Genomic DNA, 21,795 nt, shown 5'->3' with positions numbered 1-21,795 from the left:
ATAAAAGCTCCAGATATATGAGCTTTTCTTAAAAAAACATGAGAAATTTGATGTTATCTTTTTTTCTCATAAATGAGAAAATAAAACTTATGATTATCTTTTCCTTAAAAAAACATGAGAAATTTGATGTTATCTTTTGGCAAGTAAATCTGATATCAAACACAGAATAAGACAACAATCAAACCAAATAATTTCATCAAATTTGGGCACCTATCACCAGAATTCAATATGCTGACCAAATAAACGTCCACAGAATAAGTCCCCACTTTAGCGTTGCTACTACCAGGTTGGCCTGTTCAATAGACTAGCGAATTCAATTACAAAGCAGCAAACAGCTGCCAACTTTCCCAGCATAAACATGTCTTTGCCCTTATATACAATCATCTATTTCTTTACATTACAGTCGAGTAATTTTCCACAAAACCAGTGATGAGTACACGGGGCTTGCAGTTGTCATCAATCCCTATAATCTGGGCTCCAAGGACCTCTAGACGCCCAAAATGAGGCCCCGAATTAGACTCAATAAGGAATATCACAGATGATTTTAGAAAACTGTCAAATGGAAAAAACCAATGATCTTTATTTGCCCAGCACTAGCCACCTTGCTCTCTGTTGGATATCACCGAGTAAGCTCAAAGTTACCACCCGAGAATCTTCACCAAGATTCCAGGTCTCTGAAATAGAGAGCAATTTTTTTATAAGAGTTCTTCCCTCATCGGTCTCCGTATCTGAAATCTTAACCTCAGCTACAGGCTGGTGCTTCCCATTACTAATCTCAAACTCATTTGACTTCCTGGCGGCCTTTTGAAGCACAGAAGAAGGTAATCCTGATTTGGCAAACAGGATCAGCAAAAAGCTAAATCGATTGACAAACTAATGATTCAAAATGTCTTTTGAAACCAAACATTTAGAGGATCCTTCTATGTGCACTATTTAGCTGCAGAGTTGTGCTTAAAGCTAATTTATATTAAAGGGAGATGAAAAAGGATTAAGAGGAAACCCCACCTGCCAAACGAGCAACATTAACACCATAGCTTTTAGGACATGAACCAGGTGCTAATCGGTAAAGGAAGGTGACTTCTTCCACACCTCCAACTCCTTTCCCAACTTGGCAAGCCATGTGACAAATTGAAACCTATTGCAAGTAAAAGAAATGCTCAAAACTTGTCGATAATAAATAAAGAGATTAGAGGTCTACCTTGGTATTCTTCTCATATTCTAGTATTAATCGGTGATAATGAGTAGAAAACAAACCACGACATTGTACTCTATGTACAAGATATTCAAAGACGGATGCCCTGCCATTCAATGAGAACCAAAGAAAATGTCATTCAAAGCTAATTTTAGCAGATAAAAATTAATCCACTACAAGGAAAAAATCAAGACTGCAAGTCAGTTTCTAGCATGGATTGCATGTGATGACAGCACATTCAAGTGCCTGATATTTTGCAGTGTTCTTGGGATACCAGCAGACAATCGTGATGTGCCAAGCCTCTGCCAACGTTTTGATTGTAGCACGTAGCTAGTGCCCTGACAAGTGCCACATCCCGTGCTAACAGTTGGCCAGGATGTGCCAGCTCACTAGTGACACCCTAATAGCAATTGGGAGAAAAGAAATTTATATAAGAGCAGCACTCACGCAATAGCTTGCCCATCAGAAGTTGCTGTGCCCCTCCCGAGTTCATCTAGTGCCACCAGAGAATTTTGAGTGGCAGAAGACTGTATTAAAGATATTACAGTGGTTTAGTCCAGCAGCCATAATTAAAATGTATGCCAAAAAGAAAGTCCAAATTTTTAACCATAAACTATCAAGGATAATGTCCCACGTTTTCAATACACTTTGTCAGAAAATCTCACCAGCACACCAGCGGTCTCCGAAAGCTCCATTAAGAATGTACTTTGCCCAGACATAATATTATCCCTAGCACCCATACGAACAAAGATGCGGTCTACAGGGGAGAGCTCAAAACATTCTGCAGGAACATCTGCTCCAAGCTGTGGGGAATAACTGGGCATGATCAGAAGGTAAATGGAGAAACAATAGATAGACTATGTGAAGAATCCTACCTGTGCCAAAACTACAGCTAAACAAACTTGGCGAAGTAGAGTTGATTTACCACCCATATTTGGACCTGTCAGAAGGATAAATCTAGGTTGTCCAACCCCACCAATTCTTACATCATTGGGAACAAAAGAACCCTTGCCTAAGGCATCACTTCGAACCATTGGATGTCCAAGACCTCTAGCAGATAAATAAGGTTCATTTTCATGACATACTTCTTTGATAACTGGTCGGCATGTTGGTCCCTCATAATAGTCACTTGCAATCGCCAGACTAATCAAAACATCTAGCTCTGTATCAAGTATGAACAGAATTTATAGACAACACTTTAGCTCATATAGAAAAATGCTAATAAAATCATAATAGTTACTGGCTCACTTGCTCTAACAAATACATTGTAACTTAATTCCTCAACCAATTAATCCCAAAGTTTCAAGATCATAATAGGTAACAAAAAGATCAAAGTTGGCCAAGACACTTAAATTACCACTTTTTGTGTCTAATTACATGTTTTGGATTGCTTTGGTTTTTATCTACAGGATTGTATTCCTATATTTTTACTGCATATCACGAAAAAAAAAAGCTTCAATCTAGTGCGTGCACACAGGAAGAACAAGTTAAAAGTTAAAAGAAGAGCAGTAGAAAAGGAACCTAATAAAAGAGAAAAATCCGAGAAAACATGTAGGTTAATTAAAATACTCATACAACAAATATAACCATCAAGCAAGGAACTGATCCATACGACCTACTTCGAGATGACTGACTTCAAGGTTATCACCTATTGCACTTTTAACTAGAAATATTCAATCATCACATCTCATAAGGGCTTATTTATTTGTATTTCTGTATTTATGATTTTCCAATCATATTTTGCCAATATGTTCAAACAAAATATGTATTCAAATTTTTAAAAAAATATATTCTTCTGATTCTTGTCACTCTGTTTTGTGTCCCTTTTAGAGACTCGTCGTATTGCCATGTCTACACCTTATTGTGTTTGTCGTGTCCACATCGAAGCTTCATAGGGGTATTAGTGGGTAAAAGACCATAAGAAGCAGTATAGGAGATAATGGCCCCTGTGCAAACACATGATGCCATTCATGTGCAATGCTAACTGACATAAAATGAACCATGTTACTGACCTCAACTAGTTGAGACTTATGGCTTCATTCGTACTGTAGTTACATTACATCCATAGTTAATTTAGGCTTCATTGTGTACATGACAGTCTATCCAAGGACCAGTGTGAAACAGCTACACAATATAACAATTCTTGCTTGTCATCATTACAAATATATGTCATCCAGTAGTTCCAACTCACCACTTATGCAGGTGCTTTTTCACTTTAAACCCCACAAAATAGCTATTGTACAACTGAAAGAAAACTATGCTTAGCCTTTTCGCTCATCTCGTATGTCAATACCAATTGACTACCTATGGAAACAGCCCCTGAAGTTAACAAAGTCTAAAAAATTAAACCAAATTTATTTTCTGCTATTTGGTATGTGACATTAAATATCATTCTAACACCATGGAGTGACTCAGAAGTCAATTCTACAATCAATATAAACCAGTTGTAAGTATCATGGAGCTGCAATATATAAATGATACATGACCGATTATGATAATCTACATAAAATAACTACTTGTGAAGCAAAATCATTGAAATTTATTTCTCATTTGAATAAATCTTATTAGTTTATAGCGCATTTCACAAATGTCATATGTTTCCATATAGCATCTTCGATGCTTCAAATTTAGTGGCCCAAATTGAATCGAGAAGAAAAAGAAAGAAAATAAAAAAGTGAAAGAAACCAAAATTTAAGTTTTAATACAAATCTTGATTGAGGATTTCATCTCTATAAGAAAATTTCACCATTCTACAAAGATAACCTATTAATAAAAAATACCATTAAAATAAAGATCATTCTCCAAATCCAATAAGAAAATGGTAAAGGATTTAAAACAAAGACATCAATCAACAAATAAATAAACAGGTTGTTTTTCTAACATCACGTATATCTGAGTGGCATATGAATATAATGTAAATAGATGTGAGGCATCTTTATTTAGGAGTTAATTTTTAAATTAGAGTGAGTTTGGTATTTATCTTTTTATTTTTATTTTAATCTCCATTAATATTTACTTTTCTTTATTCCACAACTATAAAGTCTATAAAAGACTAATTCTTTACTCGTAAGAGCCTTCAGTGGATCTTGTTCTATATTAAATTTGGTACCGAAGGAACTAGCCTTACATCAGTATGCTTTCTCTAAATGAAAAAATAAATACACAGATGTTTTTAATCTTATGTATCTGGAGATTGAACCGTACTCCATAAAAAGCTTATGCCTTAACATTGTTTCATAAAATATTAAATGTCTAAAGAAAAGGTAAAATTACCACATTATGAGAAAACACTATGCTTGAAGCAAGTACATATTGGTTTGCCAAAATAAATAAATATACGTTGAAAAATTGGCTCGTCCAACTATAATCAGCATACAACCATTTTATTTATATGACCGAGTTTATTACTAGAGCTTGTGCCCAACAAACACAAATCTTGTAAATATATGTTACAGCATTAGAATTGCCTATATTACAGTCTTCAAATGCAAAGATCAATACATAATGTTAACAAATTTTCCAGTTTAGCATAGCTGTATATATGTAAATCAGTAAAATTTCTGGCAGTGAGTGCAGTATGCCTAGAAGCAGAGTGAGTTGTAAACAACAAGATGTGTCACTTGGTGTAGCTGAGATCAGAAGATGTTGGTTATTTATTTAAAGTATATATAAGAAAGCACCTGCAATTACAGATACCAACTGCCTCCATTTGCTATGATGCTCACTAAATTGTCCTATCAGCCTCTGGAGAATGCCTTTCAGTTTAGATTCTTTCTCAGCCTCAGCTTGAGAGAGTTCTGACAGGAAATCTTTGATTTTAGGTGTCCAATACCGGAAGTAGCCCTATACATGGAGAATACAAACCTAAGATTAACCGACACACCACAGAATATAAAATTAATTTAGACCCACTAACAAGTATTCAGAAAATCATGTGCCTTTTTAGAAGATTGCAATTCGTATTCAGCTGGAACAGCTCCCCTTAGACTCTCTGGCACCTCAAGCAGATACAAATCCTTCCCAACAGCAACATAATTTACCTAGAAATATATTAAGCCTCATCGTTTAAATAAGATACTGGAGATCTGCTACAGATCTATATAAGATCAACCTCCAATCCAAGTAATAAAAAAACAACAAACCTCTGAATTTCCAAGTACTTTACGCTGTTCCTTCAGGTACCTCATCAGATTAGACTCAATGTCCTTCAGTTTCTTACATGCAGCATCGTAATCAACATCACCTCCTTCATGAGGTATAATACGCCCAGTGCGATCAGCTTCTGACCAATCAAAAGCGTCCTTGAAATGCTCTATGACTGAACACATGTCAGGTAAGCCTTTACCTGCATTGACATTTAATGCTCTAAAATGTACACAAACAACTTAACTGCAAAGCAAAAGAAAATTGGAAAAACAAGATCAACATGCTGAATTTCAGGTATTACAAATCAGACCTGGTGTCAATAAATAATGGAGTAAAGTAGACTCTGTACTAGTCAGTACAGTATCCAGGGAAGAACATGCTTGGATCATTGCTTCACAACCATGAAGAGACGCAATAAATTCTTGAAGCCGCTTCTTTGCTGCATCCTCATAAAGAATGACTCTATTGGCATTTCTTCCATGAGCTTCACTGTAGTGCATCAAAAGCAGAATTAAGCATCTAGCACATAATACACCTACATGACACTATTCACCTGAATAATCATCTCCAAGAAGAAAGTACACTTTCCTCAGTTACAACTGATAAATATCAAATCACAGCATTCTTAAATAATAATTTAAATATTTCATACAAAATTACAAAATCTGTGTATGTTTGACCAATCCTAGGTATAAAGGCTTTAGAAGCATGGAAAGACAATAGGTGTAGGTTCAATATGGAATGCAATTAAGTATTTCCATATAGAGGAAAATTGTCAGTCCTGCCTAGAAAAAAGCAACATAAACCCATAAAATATGGTTTCCTTTTCCACATTAACTGCAATTAGGATTTCATAGGAAAAGTGTCATTATTGACTATGCCAGAAGAGAGGATTTTCGTTCAACTGAACGTGTTGAATCCTTGCTGGAAACAAATCTGGCATCAACTGTTCAAACACAAGAAAGCACAAGAGACTAGATGATGGTAAAGGTATTGAATAACAAGTGATTTATTTTGATATATTATAAATAAGGTTCAGATGCTCTCCACATTAACTACCCTGAGAAAAGGTATAAGGTATTAGAAAACTTGAAAGTTGTTTGTCATAAGCATGGTTCGCCTTACCAGTCTATACCGATGTGCCGACCAAGTCAAGGTAGCCCTTCGACCCCACCATGCATCATTTAAGTTTATGCATGCATCTCTGATCCTAATATCCAACACTTAAGACTCCATCATGGGCTCATGTACTAATGGTTGTTGTACCACTCTTCACTTTGGAGTTACTTGCTATGAAATAACAAAAAAAAGACAATCAATACAGTTAAACCAATTGAGGTACAAACAGTGATGGTAAAGATATTTGATTCTTGTAGGGTCATGATACTGCTTGTGCTATTTTGCTTGGAAGCAGGTTCCTTGAGGATCGTGATAGCTTGTACTGTGAAGCAGCAGCAATCAAGGGATCATTTATGTCATGTAGATGGGGAATCATGACTTCATGTGGAGACTGTTTCTGCCATTTTTGTTGATCTGCTGTGCAAGGAACAAACCTCCCCCAGAGGATACTTAATCTTATCAGAAGCTCATTGTATACATGTCCAAGAAATTCTTAGGTTTTCAAGTTTCTCATGTTTTTCGTGAAGGAAATCAGGTTGTGAGCTAGTTAGTTAAGTTTGCAAGGGCAAACAAGTGTTCCCTTTTGTGGGTTCAGGACCCTCCAGCACAGCTGGATTTTTTCGTTCGCTCTGATGCGAACGGTGATATTTTGTGCCATCTTTAGCTTCTGCTGGTAAAGTTTATTTTCTGCTAGAAAAAGAACTTGATTCTTGTTAGTGAGGCCGAAGTCCTAGGATAGAATCTCACCTCACCACTAATATTAACTTCCCCTTGTCAAAAATAAAAGTACAAGAAAATAATGGCACCCTTATTTTATTATGCAAAATAAAGAAATTGGTTGCTGGCATTGCTCATCTGGTTTAATTACCATTGCAGGCTGCATACAGAAAGTGAGCACTCAAACCATAAAAGACAAGCTTAACACAATGGTGAGGTTCCAAACAATCTAAACAACCTACAGAAGTCCAACATCTGCCCTTTGCAGAACTCATTTGGATTGATTTCACTCTTTAATAGCTTTCTATTTTCACTTTGTGTCAATCTAAGAAAATTTTTGTAATATATTTTCTGACAGCAATATAGGATACAGGAATAAACAACCAGGAGATATAGTTATCTTTATATAGAAAAGCTTTTCATGAATTCTGTTGTTTTATGTTTGTTTGTTATAAACTTTGGATGTGATGTGTTTGTTTATGCAAGTAAAATATTGGTACTATTGTTTTCAGGATTCCAGTGCATAAGCAACTAGCTTAATAGAAAAGACTAGCTTAGCAACTTATATATCTCATCTATCTTGATTCAAAACCATATATAGTCAACAATACTGCACCATGAATACATTAAAGAATAATTACAAATTGACTCGGATATATGACTACTGTCACTTGGGAAAGATTTTAAGCTAAAGGATTAATCTACTAATCACTTTGTATGCATTGTGCCCAATATATTTCCAAAGTTTAATTACCTGATTCAGATCAGGTTGCAATTCATTCTCGAGTTTGCTACAGATTTGAAATTTTGAACAATTTGAAGAGTCAAGCATGAATTGGATGAGTTCCATCAATGAAGCAGGGAAAAAAAGAAACATATACCAGTAAACTATATAGGAAGCTCTGGAGAAAATTTTCTCCTTTAAGAATCATTCGTGGAACAAAACTTAATAAATTCATCTCTGAATTTGTAAGGTTTTCTCATAGTTACCTTTGACCTTTGTGTTAAGTTTTGATCTCCCAGCCAGATCTCTATTGATATAGTGACACTACCGGAAAATCACCATGACCATTGAGAGAGCAACTAATCTAACAAACTTATTATAAAGAAAACACAAGTTGAAATTACTTGGAAGGATGAACGTGAATTAAATTTTATCATAAATGCATACAAAAGAAGACAATGTGAAACCATTAGTAGTTGATGTCTAATTAAAATAAAGACTGCAGTCTGTACTACACAAGGGCTGATAAAGGCTTCATAATCCTTGCCAAATCTGACACCTTACATTTGGTTCGTGTCTTCTAAATCCCACCAAATATTTAATTCAGGGCAGCTTAACTCATTGGCCAACCACTAAAATTTGTTCTGGTACGTTGTACCATGCCAATTGTCAGCATCACTATTGTGATTTGGACTAGAAAAGCAAAAATAAAAAAAATAAAAGACGTCTCACCTAACCTCCGTATCCTTTCCTCCAGCAACTTTCCTGATCCAAAAAGATGTGGCAAACTTTACCATTCCTCCATGTGTCCACATGAGAGAATGATAAATCCTTAACCCTCAAAAAATAAGAACATGTTTAAATAGTATCCAGCATACACAATCAAATCTATACATGAGACTTCTGATATAGACCCATCCACTTCAGTAAAGGATCGGAGTCTTGCTTGACACGTCGCCAACAAATGTGAAACTTTTTTATACATATGCAGAAGGGTTCAAAGCTTTCTGATACATCCATGAACCTGTTAAAACCCCGAGACCAACCATTCAAGTTCCTACAGTTATCGAACATGAGAAGTGCTGCCCTATATTGGGCAATAACTTCCAAGAGTTAAGACCTTGGTTCTCTATTATTGCAATTTGCAACTCAGGAAAAAATGAAGAAAATGAAACAAGAACATACAAAGAACACAAACAATATAGGATCAGCTACAAAATTGCATCATTAACCTAATACACATACCTTTAAAATATCTAATAATTGTAAGAAGATCAAATGAGCTTACAAGATGAACAGACTCATCATTCACATATTTAGGGAATAGAATTTACCAGCTAACAAATAGTCGTGAAAGCAAACGTTCCATATCTTGAAGCTTTGATAATTCCTTTCTGAATTCAAGAGCAGATGTAAGACCAGCACCCTGATGCGAAAACAATCTTAGTCACAAAGTTGTAAGAACTTTGATAAAAAAATTACTTATTGCGGCAGCACTTAACTTAAATATATGAAATACTGTGGAAAGTGAATCAGAAAATTCAATAGATTGTATATTACTGAAAATTAACAGAACATATTGTTCTCAAATGATAATCCAGTTTCAAGACCAGTTGGTCAATTAGATCCCCTCACCTTCATTTTGCTAGATCTAATGACCACGAACATGTGGATCTCAGAGAACACGTTCAACCTATAATATTCTGTCAGCTCCCTGGCTTATTTTCTTTGGCTATGTCTTCTTCATTCATGTCATGGGTTTACTATGCATAGATATGGCTACTTATACAATCATTTTTTCCAAGTTTATCATGGAAGAGTATAATGTAAAGCCCTAAATTTAATTCTAACTAATTGGTATGGATCAAGGATTAAAATACCAGTTGGCATTGAACATAAAAGATAATCAACCACTATTTACCAGTACAAGCAGGAAATAGTAGATGGAGTAATAATTGGATGTACCAGATAATATTGGCTATCTACCATGAATTTCCGTCAATATCTGCTCAAAAACGATAAGATGTAGACCAGTTACAAAGTCATTGCATCACTAACTGCATAGAACAACTAAGGCCACTTCAAGAAACACCAATTCATTTCTTTGGATGCAATCCTTTTCTCCACTGATTTTTTATGTACTTCGATGAGACCACAACAACCAAAGGAGTGTAGAAAAAGTTGGAGTCGTCAAAGATAAGGAAGAAGCTTCCTTGGGTTCGAGACTCCTCTCCAGCACCAACAATGAACTCCAGCAAGAAAAAGAAGAAAACTAACTAGTATATCTGCTTATTTCTATTTTTTTATTTTTCTGTCATTACAGGTCCATATACTGTACTGCACCTGTCTGCAATCTAGTCAGTGGAAGAATATTAGCAATATATTACTGCTAAATGAATCTTTTTGAAATCTGGGCATTTATATGAGCACTGGGTATAATAAGTTAACTATAAATCTCATGCTACTAATATTCACAAAAAAAATCTTTTTGAAATGGTTCATAACTTTTGATTTACACAAACTATGAACTTCAAGGGACAGAAAGCCTATTTCAAGCTTCCCATCGATATCTCAAAATGAAATACTTGTTGATACTGGTTAAAATAAACTTTGGCAAGAAGGAAAGAATTAGTAAACAATTGTATATGATAAAACTGGTTCAGTCATGAAGATTTCCAATGTAAACTAACTGCAGAAGTACTTCTGGACACCAAAATGAAGTTCTAAATATTCTTATTCACAATACAAGCAAAAAAATTAGGGTTCAAAGAGCCATTACAAATATTTGTTTTCATATTTACTGAATAATGAAAAGATCATAAGACAATGAATCAAAGAATAATGAGCCATCTTTAGATAGAGTAGGATGAGCTAATGATACAACCTATTCCTTCGAAGTTCAAAGAAGCAGCATCATATAATAACTGAAAGAAAGATGTCATGTAAAATAAAACTATGGGTGGATTTAGTTCATACATGAAACCAGAAATGCAATAGCCCATTCTCTTCATGTGCTTGGTTAGAAAGATTTAGAATCAGATGAATAATTTAGAGAGATGTACTTAACCAATTTAGTATCACTTTAATACATAGAAAGTGTATTCTTTGCCATTGTACAGGTTGTTGGTTGAAAGTCACGAGCAACTGGAAAAACTGAATGTCAACCATGTCGTCAAGGTATCAAATGGTCCAAAAGGAGATTCAATTTTTCCAATAACAGAAACTCAGAACTGTAATTTGATATCCTCCTATCAAACACCTGGTAACAAAGTTGCTCATTCCAATTCGAAATTCAGTTCTCAAAACCTCCATACCCAATGCTTACCAAAGGACACCCTGTTAAAAGAAATTTTGCTAATATTTTAGGTGGAGAACTTTTGAAGAACATGGGAGTGGGAGCTCTAGTAGTATCAAGTGCAATAATAGGACTGTAGAAGCATTACCAGAAAAAGGAAATCCATATAATGTGTAAAACTAGTCAGTTTGGAAGATGCAAAACCCACCTTGAAGCAAGCTACAGCATCCTGACGTTCCACAATTGACCTTATATCATAAAGTGGTCTTGCAAGCCATCCTTTGAGCAACCTTTTTCCAAATGCTGTAACACAATGATCCAGTTGTGCAAAAAGTGTTCTACATTTAAAAAAAAACTAATATTACAGTAAGATTATATAGAAGCTCAGAACAGCAAAAGATTGTAAGAAGTACCCTGAGAGGCCTCCACTTCTGTTATTCTCCAATATCTCAAGGTTCTCAAGTGCTGCTGCATCAAGAATCATACATGGCTTTTGAAGGTTGTTAAAAAAACCCGAGCATGTAAGTCGCTCAAATTTAGCACACTTAATCAATTTTTCATCCAGAAAAGCCTGCCTTAAATAAAAAAGACAGCCTCCAAGAGCAGAAAGAGCATATGATCCATCAATGCCAGCATTCACTAGCTCAGTTAAGACATCTGGCAGGTCTACTGGACAATTTCCTGCATTATCAGCAGAAGTGCAACCATTTTGTGCTGCCAGATAATGCTCTGATAAGCTATAATACTTTCTGATCTCATTAATGGTTCTTTCAGCATCCCAAAATTCATCAAAAGGCAATAAATTGTTAACTAATGGATTTCTTGTATTGTTCTTTACGACTCTTTCAGTTTCAGGACTAAGTGCCTTTGAAGGTTTTATGACTTCTACAGGCCTCAATTCAGACAATATTGAACATAACCAATGACGCTCCAGATCATCTTCAAACTGAAACAAGAGAATTTGTATTTTAAGAATGTGCTAAACAAATATAAAATATGTTTGTTTAGCGAGAAACAAAAAAGATGGTTATCATTTTGCATTGCATTTTAAGAGAAAAGGTAAGTCGAAGATCATCAGTGTGACATACTTGTCCTACCATGAACTTGCTTGTGGAAACATCAACAACACACAGGCCTATAACAACACCTCCTTTACCAGGGACCTCAAGACTTCGGAAATGTTCAGCAATTGATAATAAATATGAAGTATCAGGATTTCTCAATAGTGACTCTCCTTCCATAAGTGTACCTTGTGTGACCATCGCACATATTTCACGTTTCACAACCTACAAAAAACCAAAACATGGTATTCATAATCTTATTAATTGTTTTAATTTTATTTCATATTGCAATTGCTTCAACTAATTCCACCATTAGTAATTCAAGAAGTTAAACAATGACTAATCATACATAGAACACACAAATTCATTGATGCTGAAACCAAGCTTGTCCCAAGAACTGAAAGCTTTATTCAATATACTGATTGTTCTATGTACTATCACATAGAAAGATAGTTGTTCTGTTAAGCATTAGCACACCTTGTCTTTTGAACCCATCTCTTTACGGCGAATTTCAAGCTGTTCAGGGGTTTCTGTCTGTTCTACAACAAGAACTCGGTATCCCTGACAAAAGCAAATAAATTGTTTAGTCATGATTTTTATCATCCTCATATTACTTAATAAAGGAAATAACTAAAAATTGTATTAAAAAAATCAAACATTCTGAAAATGGAAACCTTTCTAGTCAATCTCTCCAAATTCATTGAATAGTTCTTCTCTGGAAACCCACAATGAGGTTGTTCTCCCTAAGAAGATAGAAAGTAGGGAACAAGGAAACGAGTTACCACTAAAACAAAGGCAAGATGATGGAAGTTCAAAGCCATTCATGAGTCATGACTACAAATTATAGACAAACTAGGAAATAAGAAAAAAAAGAAACGAGAAAAGAAGAACATTGAAGTTAAAAGAAAAATGAAAATAGTAGAACAAACTGCTACTTATCATCACTGCTTGATTTTACAAGCATTAACATCCTCGATTTCACCATCAAAGCAAACTCAAGACCCCTCCATCAATACACATGGCAGTTAACAAGTAGATTGAGCTGGAGTCAATAAGTAGACAGATTATAGTAATTTGAAAGTGTTGATGAAATTTTAATAGGATCATGCGTAGTACCAAAATAATGTACTTGTTATTTTCCCATTAGCATTAAAGAATGTATTGGCAGTAGTAATAACAAAAAATAAACATGCTAATCATTACAAGAAAACAAGCTCAGTTGCTAACTTATACAAATGTTAAAAGGGCTCTAGACATTAAAATAGAGATTGTTCCAATTCTTAATGCTTCATCTATTGGCATGTAGTGTGTAGTGATACTTCCTGCAATTTTATGGCAGTTTGATCAAAAATAAATTGGTCTGTCTAATGATCTAGAGACGATAAAAAAAAAGGATTATGTAGAAAACAAGATATAAGTGCTGACCTATACCATAGCTCTCATTCAAATATACACTAATTTGAATATACTACAAAATAATCCAAGCTTTTGACTCAAACTAGGACATTAAAAATTAGAATTTATAAATATTTAAATTAAAAACACTAGAACAACAAATATTGTGTAGCTAAAGTAAATGAATATTCAAGATGGAAATCACAAGGATCACAAAAGTACAAGAACAAGACAACTACATCCATGGTTGAAAATACTGGTTGAGCCGGTATATACTGATCGTTATGTACCAGTCTGATCAAATACAGATATTGGCCCATACAACATGGTACAGCTGGGTGCACCGTTTAATTTTTTATTTAATTTCCAAAACGGCCTAGCAGTACAAATTAATATAACACAGTATCTCAGTACCATACTGGTCTGACAGCTTGTCAAAATTGGTAACTGAACTAATATTTAAAAACTTGAGTCCTTGACTACATCTATTTAAAGAATCAGTTAGAGCAAAAAAGGAGAGAAAGCAGACCTCTTGTGAGGTCAAAATATACCAACTCTGATAAACTTTTTACAATTGGAACTGGATTCAAGATATCATACCAACAAAGGAAGTCCAAAATTCCAAAAACCCATGTTAAATAATTTACTCGATCTAAAGACAGCTGACTCAAACCTTGTCTGACATGACTCAACTTCAACCTATACTAAGCCAGAGTAATAACTGATAGTCAGTAGAAGGTGAGATCAATCTTGATGTCAGAGGATTTCTCATATGAATGCATGTTCTCTCTTTAATTTGAATCATTCAGGACACATTCACTAAGCTGGTGGCCCAGTTATGTAACTTAAGAGTGTGCAATTCCCTAGGCCTGTTGTAATCATTTTAATTATTCTACAATCATAGTTGTTCAATCATACTTACCAAATAAGACCCGTGCAACTTATCTCAATCACCATAGCTGTTCACATGCTCAACTATGTGAGACATCTCAGGGACAAGGATTAACTTTTAGATCTCATTTCTATAACAAATTTAATGATAGCAGTATTGAGGCTTAAAATTGTGTATTTTTTCCAAAATACATGCTTTAGGTCACATGAAGAGAAATGGATTTCAGTGACTCATAAAAAATATATGCTAAAAGCCTGGAAGAATAATCTTTAGATGAGAGGAAACCCAGCAGAACCTAAATACCAGTTGGCAGCAAAAGAACTACCTTCTTCATTAGGTATTTAAGCTTGTATAAGTGAAATTTAGATGTGAGAAAGGAGACTATCATATGCCAGTACAAATTACCATTAGGCCAAGATAACACTAATGGCTTCCTGCTGGTTAGAGGGACTACCAAATCGCCACACCTCTTGAGAATCGATACCTCTCCTTATCAGTTTATGGAAACTCAACCACATTAAGTTTCATTAAATGAGGTCTACAGAAAAACAAATAGACTGTTGGCACCCACAAATCAATGTCTGTCCTACAAAACACATCAAGGAAATAATCTGACCCTCTTTTTCTTTATGCTTTGATATTAGTTCACTACTTTACAACACTATATGAATCAAAATAAAGTACAAGGGAAGAGACTTGCAACAGTTTCAATCAAGGATTCAGATAATGGTTGGACCATATATACAACTAATATTTATCGGTTCAACTAAGTGTTGGCATCAAAACGTACCGATACTGGTGATACGTTCATTTAATTATATTATTCAAAGATACAAGGTGATACAGTTCAATATATCATCCAATACACCAGTATCTTATCAGTCTGATGGAAATCAAAACGGCCTCCAGACCAGTATATTAATCCTTACTAATATTCATGCTAAATTAGTCTAACGTATGAACATCAACATAAAGTAACTGCCGATGAACTCATGGAAATTTCATGTGTTTACAGATGACAACCATAAGACAAAATTACCTCAAAGAAAAACAAAAAGTGAAACTACAACCAACCAAAAACATCTATAAAGTGATTTTACAAATGAAAGACATTAATACAACGGAAACTAGAGGTTACTACAAAGTTAGCATAAATAGAAAGTCACTACCTTCATATATTGCAGATCAAGCTCTCTTGCACCAATATGTGCATCCATCTCAAACAATTCATAGAACTTTCCCATCTGATCAAAAATAATAATAATAATGATAATCTTTCCATAAGCTGATAATTCAAGAAAATTAAGCTTCATAATGCATTAGATTGGACCTCATAAACATGAAATTACCTTGAAGAATAAAACCTTATCCATATGCTTTGACTTGAACTCCCACCATTGCCTCTATAGACCAAGGATGATAGTAAATGGAAAAATTATAATTCACAAGAAATTTAATATGTTTGAAAAGAGAATTGACTACCTGTCCACCTGACAAGGTTCTCAAAAACTCAGGAGGTAAGTAAAGAGTTCTTGGATCATAGTTTTTATCTCCAGGACGCCTGCCACGAACATCCCTACGCCCTCTATGACATGAAAAATAAATATGCTGATTTCTTCTTCAAAAAGATTTTTAAAAGTCAATGTCTCACCAAAAACCACCATAGAGTGTGACAAGAACAGGTGTTCTAGAAATATTATCATTTTGCAGGTCCAAATAATTGGAACTTGGAACATCATGGTTTCCTATTGTTGTTTGTGTTGTTTTTGGGAGTTTTACTATAAATACAAGTACTGAGACAATGAGAATGAGTTTAATCGTGAGTTGTTATTGCACTTCATTTCTATGACAGACATCTTACCACTCCCTACCAAGGATACAAACACCAGACAATTTTTTTATATGATTGTAAAATAAACCCCATCAAAATAAGAGCATCATGTTTAAGTATTTCTGTGATAACAAAATAAAATAGCCTTAGTGAAAAGTTGTTTCGTGAAATTGAATCATTTTAGTCCCATAATATTCTGATAAGCAGTGACAACAAAATGTATTCTCTAGGTTTTTTTTGTATTCTTCCTTGTTAGATAATCACAAACAAACTTATGTATCAAAATGAATTGATGGTCTTTCTCTAGAGGCTTGGTTCAGCCAATGGACTGGGTATCATGGTATAGTTTACAGCATGCAACATCCCACACAAAACCAAAGTACAAAGTACTTCAACAAAATTGATATTGTGCCCATGGTTTTAAAATTTTGCCTATGCCAATTCATATTTGACTCATATACAAGTCACTTCCTTTTCTACTGTAGTAGATGTTTTATCAATCCTTTGACTCCTGAATATGAACATAGAGCATATGACCTTCATAAATAGCCAAATAACAATCTCTTAGTATTCTTGAATGGACGCACTGTTTTAAGTTACATAACCAATCCAATGGAATAACATGCAAGTCATTCAATATATCTCCGAAGTCCTCATGCTATTGTTAGTCATTATACTATCCATAATTTCATAAAAAGATTAAATTGTGATGTTGGAGTTCATACTATCTCAAACAGTAATGAGAATAAATGGTCAAATTATAAATAATTCAATCCTACACCAGTCACAGTGAACTTTCATAATGGTGGACTCCTTGAAGGCAAGATATGATAGCAAGAACCTAAATTAATTAATTTGACACTTTGGAGCATAATCCAATCCTTCCCAATAAAACATTAATCCTTGCATCACCTCATCAGAAGTCACCTATATGGATGACTGAAAGTAGGATTAAATCTTGGTCTGAAACCTTGCTAGTAGTTTCGGAAATCAATTGAATTGGTACAGTTCCAGCATATATAGGATTCCAACTTATACCACCAAGTGTCACTAAGAAAAGAAATTTAATACAGATCAACATACAACAACAACAACAAAATTATAAGTCCCAACTATTTAGGATCGAGTATATGGATCTTTTGCCACCATTGAAATATATATAATAATTCAAAATGTTTCCATGATAAGACAAATAAACATTGAATTGGTACATACCAGTCAACTAGTATCTGAAACTTTGGTCTGGACTACATAATAAAACCAGTTGCTACTCAGTTTCCACAATTATACCCCTAAATCATGCAAAACTTAGCATCATGCCTTCCATTTTCCATTATGAGCAATAACATTATGAAAGATATATAGTGTATGTCCCATCATCTTGTTCTCCACACTCAGTTTGATGATGGGAGAACATCACACAAGATCAAGATGTACCTTGGCTAACCAAATGTCTACAAAATGTTGAATAACGTTCATGTGTCGCAATCTAAGGGTCACAATGGATGTTGATCAGGTTCAGATGCTAAAGTTGAAATACATTTCAATGAGAATCTAACCAATATATGTATCAATAATGAATACCACACTCGACGAACAATAAATGGGACATCAAAGTCCATCCTGCATTGTGTATTTAATAAATAGGTAAACTAGGTTTGGTAAGAAGAATTGTGCTACAAAATATTCTCGACTGCTTATATGAACCAAATTTAAAGATTTGATTATGATTAACCCCTTCACGGACCGATTTGACCATTTAAGACATGAACTAATGCATTAACATGTCAAAAAAATAAGCTCCAAATGAATTACAAACTAAAAAGATAAAGAGTCATACCTAGCTTAGGCTGTGCAATGTGTCAACTAGTACAATCCAAAGATTATATACAACAACTCAGTCAACCAAGCCAATCTGCTCATCTCACACCAATGACAAGTAATTGTGGCCTTATCATCAATGTCAAACACAAACAATTATGGCCTCATCATCAATATTGAACATAAATATTCCACTAATCATATTAAGAGTAAATATCAACCACATACAATAACATTAATAAGTTTTAGCAATACATAAGCTATTAGGATACAATAAATCTAAAGAATGCCAGGGGCAGAGTTCTGAAACAGAACTTACTCCTGCAAGAATCTAAACTTTTCTGCTTCCCGTTTTCCAAACCGTTCAGCTGCCTCGACAGTTACGGTGCTGCCAATACTATCCAAAACTTGCACCCCTACATTGTACACACAATCGCTTCTTTACCACACTACTGAATGGTACTTGAAAAGAACTGTACGATTAGGGATGTTACAAAGGGTAGTAACACTAATATGCAATTAAGTGATAATAGAGAATAAAGATAAAAGATGGATAGATCCAACAGAGTTCAGTTAATCAAAACTATGACTCCAATTTTCATGGCAGGCTATTTTCCACAAAAGAGTTCCTCTGAGCCCTTACTTCTATCATTGCTCAAAGGGGCAGCAGCATTACTTTCAGTCATGCTTAAAGAGGCTTTAGATGCAGTCCTCTCTCTATTCTTCTCAAATTTGATTTTTTTAGCGCAATCCAATTTCGCAATATTCATCTTCTTCCTTCTTTTCGACCCAGCAGAGTTCTTCGACAGGCTACCTGAACTCGCAACAAACTCTTCCTCGTCCTCGTCCTCCAATTCTACCTCATCCGAGTTATCCTCCTCCGCATCTTCCCCGCCAACCTTACCCCATTCTTCGTCGTCGGCAGTATCCTCCTCGCTGATCTCATTATCCACATCCGCTGAACTGCAAGCCATCTTCACCGTATCCGACATCCGCCTCAGCCGACGGAGGCTCCTTGGTGTCTCCTCCCCGATCCACTCGAATTTCTCCTTGCCAAGATCAAGCGCCTCTTCCTCACCGTCAACATAGCAGATCAGGTGCTTGCCGGACATCTCGTCGAAGGAGGAGACCCGCCCCTCGTACCAGGCCTTGTCGAGGGGCCAGAAGACCTTGATCCTTTTTCCGACCACCTCTTTCGTGTGGCCATTCTTAGCGGCAGTGAGAGGAACTTTGGCGCCGGAAGCCGGAGAAGGGGGGATTACTAGACGGGGCTTCTTCTCCTTCGGTTGAGATGGAGAGGGATCAGGACTAGGGCTAGGGCTTTCCTTGGAGATCTTACCGGGAGAGAAGAAGGAGGTGATTTGGCTCTGCTGCCGTACCAGAGGAGAGCGGCCGCTAAGGCGACGGGAAGACGCCATTAGCGATGAAGAGCGAAGGGTTTAGGGCTAGGGTTTATGATCGACGATATCAAAGGAGAGAAACGAGACAGAGGGATGGGGGAATGCGGAGAGGTGGCGGGAATTTAAGGACGGGAGAGACGAGCGGGGGAAGAAGTTGGCGGGAAGCCAGGCGTGCTCGTGCACGTCAGCGGGCGGGTCGGGTCTTGACGGCGGATAGGCACCGTCATTCTGCACCGAGATGGGCTTCGGCTGTCTCACTTTTTTGCGCATGCGATCGCAAGCAAAACCCATGCTGATATATATATATATATATATATTTGAAAATAACAAAATTTCTCTTAAATTTTAGGATAGCAAATATTTCTCCCGAATGGACAATTTAATCAGAAAAATTAATTAATTATAATTGGATTTTATCTGAGTGTGTAACTACAAAAAGACAAGTATACTATTGTTTCTAAAGATTATTGCATTATTTATATGGCTTGAATATGCATCTACTCAAATTCAACTTATAATTTCTTAAAATTATCTAAAAATAATGAAATTAAAGTATTAAGATGAGTTGAACAAACTTTATAGAGTCAACATGAAAAAATATCAAATTTGACTTATGAAACTCCTAAAATCATATAAAAATTAAAAAGATAAAGTTTTATGATGTTAAAAGATTTCATTAATATTATACATTAACTAAGCTATATAATATTATAAAATTAAGATTGCATCAAACTTGATTCTACGATCAAGTACAATAGAGTTCAATTACGATTGTCTTCTTCGACAATCGAATGAATAAATACATTTCAAAATTTGATATGTTTCAAAATTTTGTCAAACTCACATCAAACTCATCGGTCCGATATGTTTCAAAATCTTAAAAGAACTGTACTTGAAAAGATATGTTTCAAAATTTTGTCAAAATCACATCAAAATTTGATATGTTTCAAAATTTGATTCGTAGTACAATAGAGTTCTGAAACAGAATGTGAGTTTACCTCATCGGTCCCTTTCATAACTATGCGCTCTCCCTTCATAAGAGTAAGGGATCAATATCTATATGAAAGTCCTGCCTCTATGGTACCATGACACTTTCATGCCCACGTCGCTACAATTTATTGATTCACATTTGCATCCCTTTTCTTCTTATTGTGATTAGTAGATCGATTTATGCAACATTGTGCACTCCTTCAAGTCTACATCTGTTATGCTTGACACTTGGTTTTGGGTAGCTAAGTCCACCTGGATTCATCATCGCTTTCTAGCCCCTTTCAACCATCTACTTCAACACCTTTGGTTTCTTCAAGCAATTTGCATTAGTTGATGGAAAGATAACCTGCAACTCCCATGCATGGTCTCCACAATTAAGTTGTAGGGCTCGCACTTGTCTTCTATTTTGTCGAGCTCCCCGAACGAATATGAGCTTTAGAGCAATTCACCCTTTAACGATATTGATCATACCTCTATATGATCAAGTCATCAATAGGGCTCATTATTACTTGCACTCGAAAGTTTGCCTTGGTAGTACCATGGTGCATCCTCATGCCCACGACCTTATAATCAAATGCAAAATTCAATGCAAGTATAAAAGACCCACCTCTACTATACCATGGCTTTAACTACTTGAGTTCATAGTCTTTTTTTATCAGTGTTGCTCACGGGGGTAGCTCTCAATAGCTCCAATCGTCCCTCCAAATAAGTATGTCCCTCGTGGGACTTAACCTATGTGTGTTGGATTGCTTCGAACTTTCTGATCATGATCTACCGTACTATGTTGCCTCTTACTTACCTCCCCACTACACTGATCTTTGTATGGTGAACTTAAATTATAATTTCTTATTCCATGGCCTCTGCCAAGACATCACATATCCTCTGTCTCCTCTGATTGTGTTTGCTTATTTGATAATCAACCTTCATCCACCTACACTTAGGTCACTCACGGATGAAACATAGCTTTGGGATAGTCCGTCACCTAATATCCCTTAAAGTCCACTTATAATGCTAAAATTAGTGCGTCATTGTTTAGATCCCGAGCCTTTGCCACCAACATAATCTTTGTTGTATAGCTTCATTTGTGACAACTATTCTGAATGATAATATTGTAATATATTCTTCAAGAGTGGCCATCTCTATTTCCTCTTATCTTATGTTAACGCCTTCTAACCCCAAATTTATCTTTGCAAGTTGAGTTAGCTTCTCGTT

General features: G+C 35.4%; 1 protein-coding gene across 1 annotated transcript; it reads right to left on the bottom strand.

Moving 5' to 3' along the window:
• Positions 1–169: 169 nt before the first annotated feature.
• On the bottom strand, positions 170–19,851 carry LOC135674521 (DNA mismatch repair protein MSH6-like). Its single transcript, XM_065184450.1, has 21 exons — positions 18,837–19,851; positions 18,513–18,609; positions 16,024–16,126; positions 15,891–15,944; positions 15,711–15,785; positions 12,929–12,997; positions 12,732–12,815; positions 12,282–12,479; positions 11,607–12,139; positions 11,402–11,531; positions 9,233–9,324; positions 5,649–5,827; positions 5,335–5,537; positions 5,131–5,232; positions 4,873–5,035; positions 2,068–2,354; positions 1,858–1,995; positions 1,640–1,719; positions 1,199–1,298; positions 1,006–1,135; positions 170–827 (listed from the first exon to the last, which is right to left on the bottom strand). Exons 1-21 carry the CDS (start codon positions 19,609–19,611, stop codon positions 580–582), a joined length of 3,840 nt encoding a protein of 1,279 aa, XP_065040522.1. The 5' UTR covers positions 19,612–19,851; the 3' UTR covers positions 170–579.
• Between the last annotated feature and the right edge of the window lie 1,944 nt (positions 19,852–21,795).

Source organism: Musa acuminata, chromosome BXJ1-5, assembly GCF_036884655.1.
Source record: "Musa acuminata AAA Group cultivar baxijiao chromosome BXJ1-5, Cavendish_Baxijiao_AAA, whole genome shotgun sequence".
NCBI classification, from domain to species: Eukaryota; Viridiplantae; Streptophyta; class Magnoliopsida; order Zingiberales; family Musaceae; genus Musa; species Musa acuminata.
This window is presented reverse-complemented; position numbering and strand designations above follow the sequence as displayed.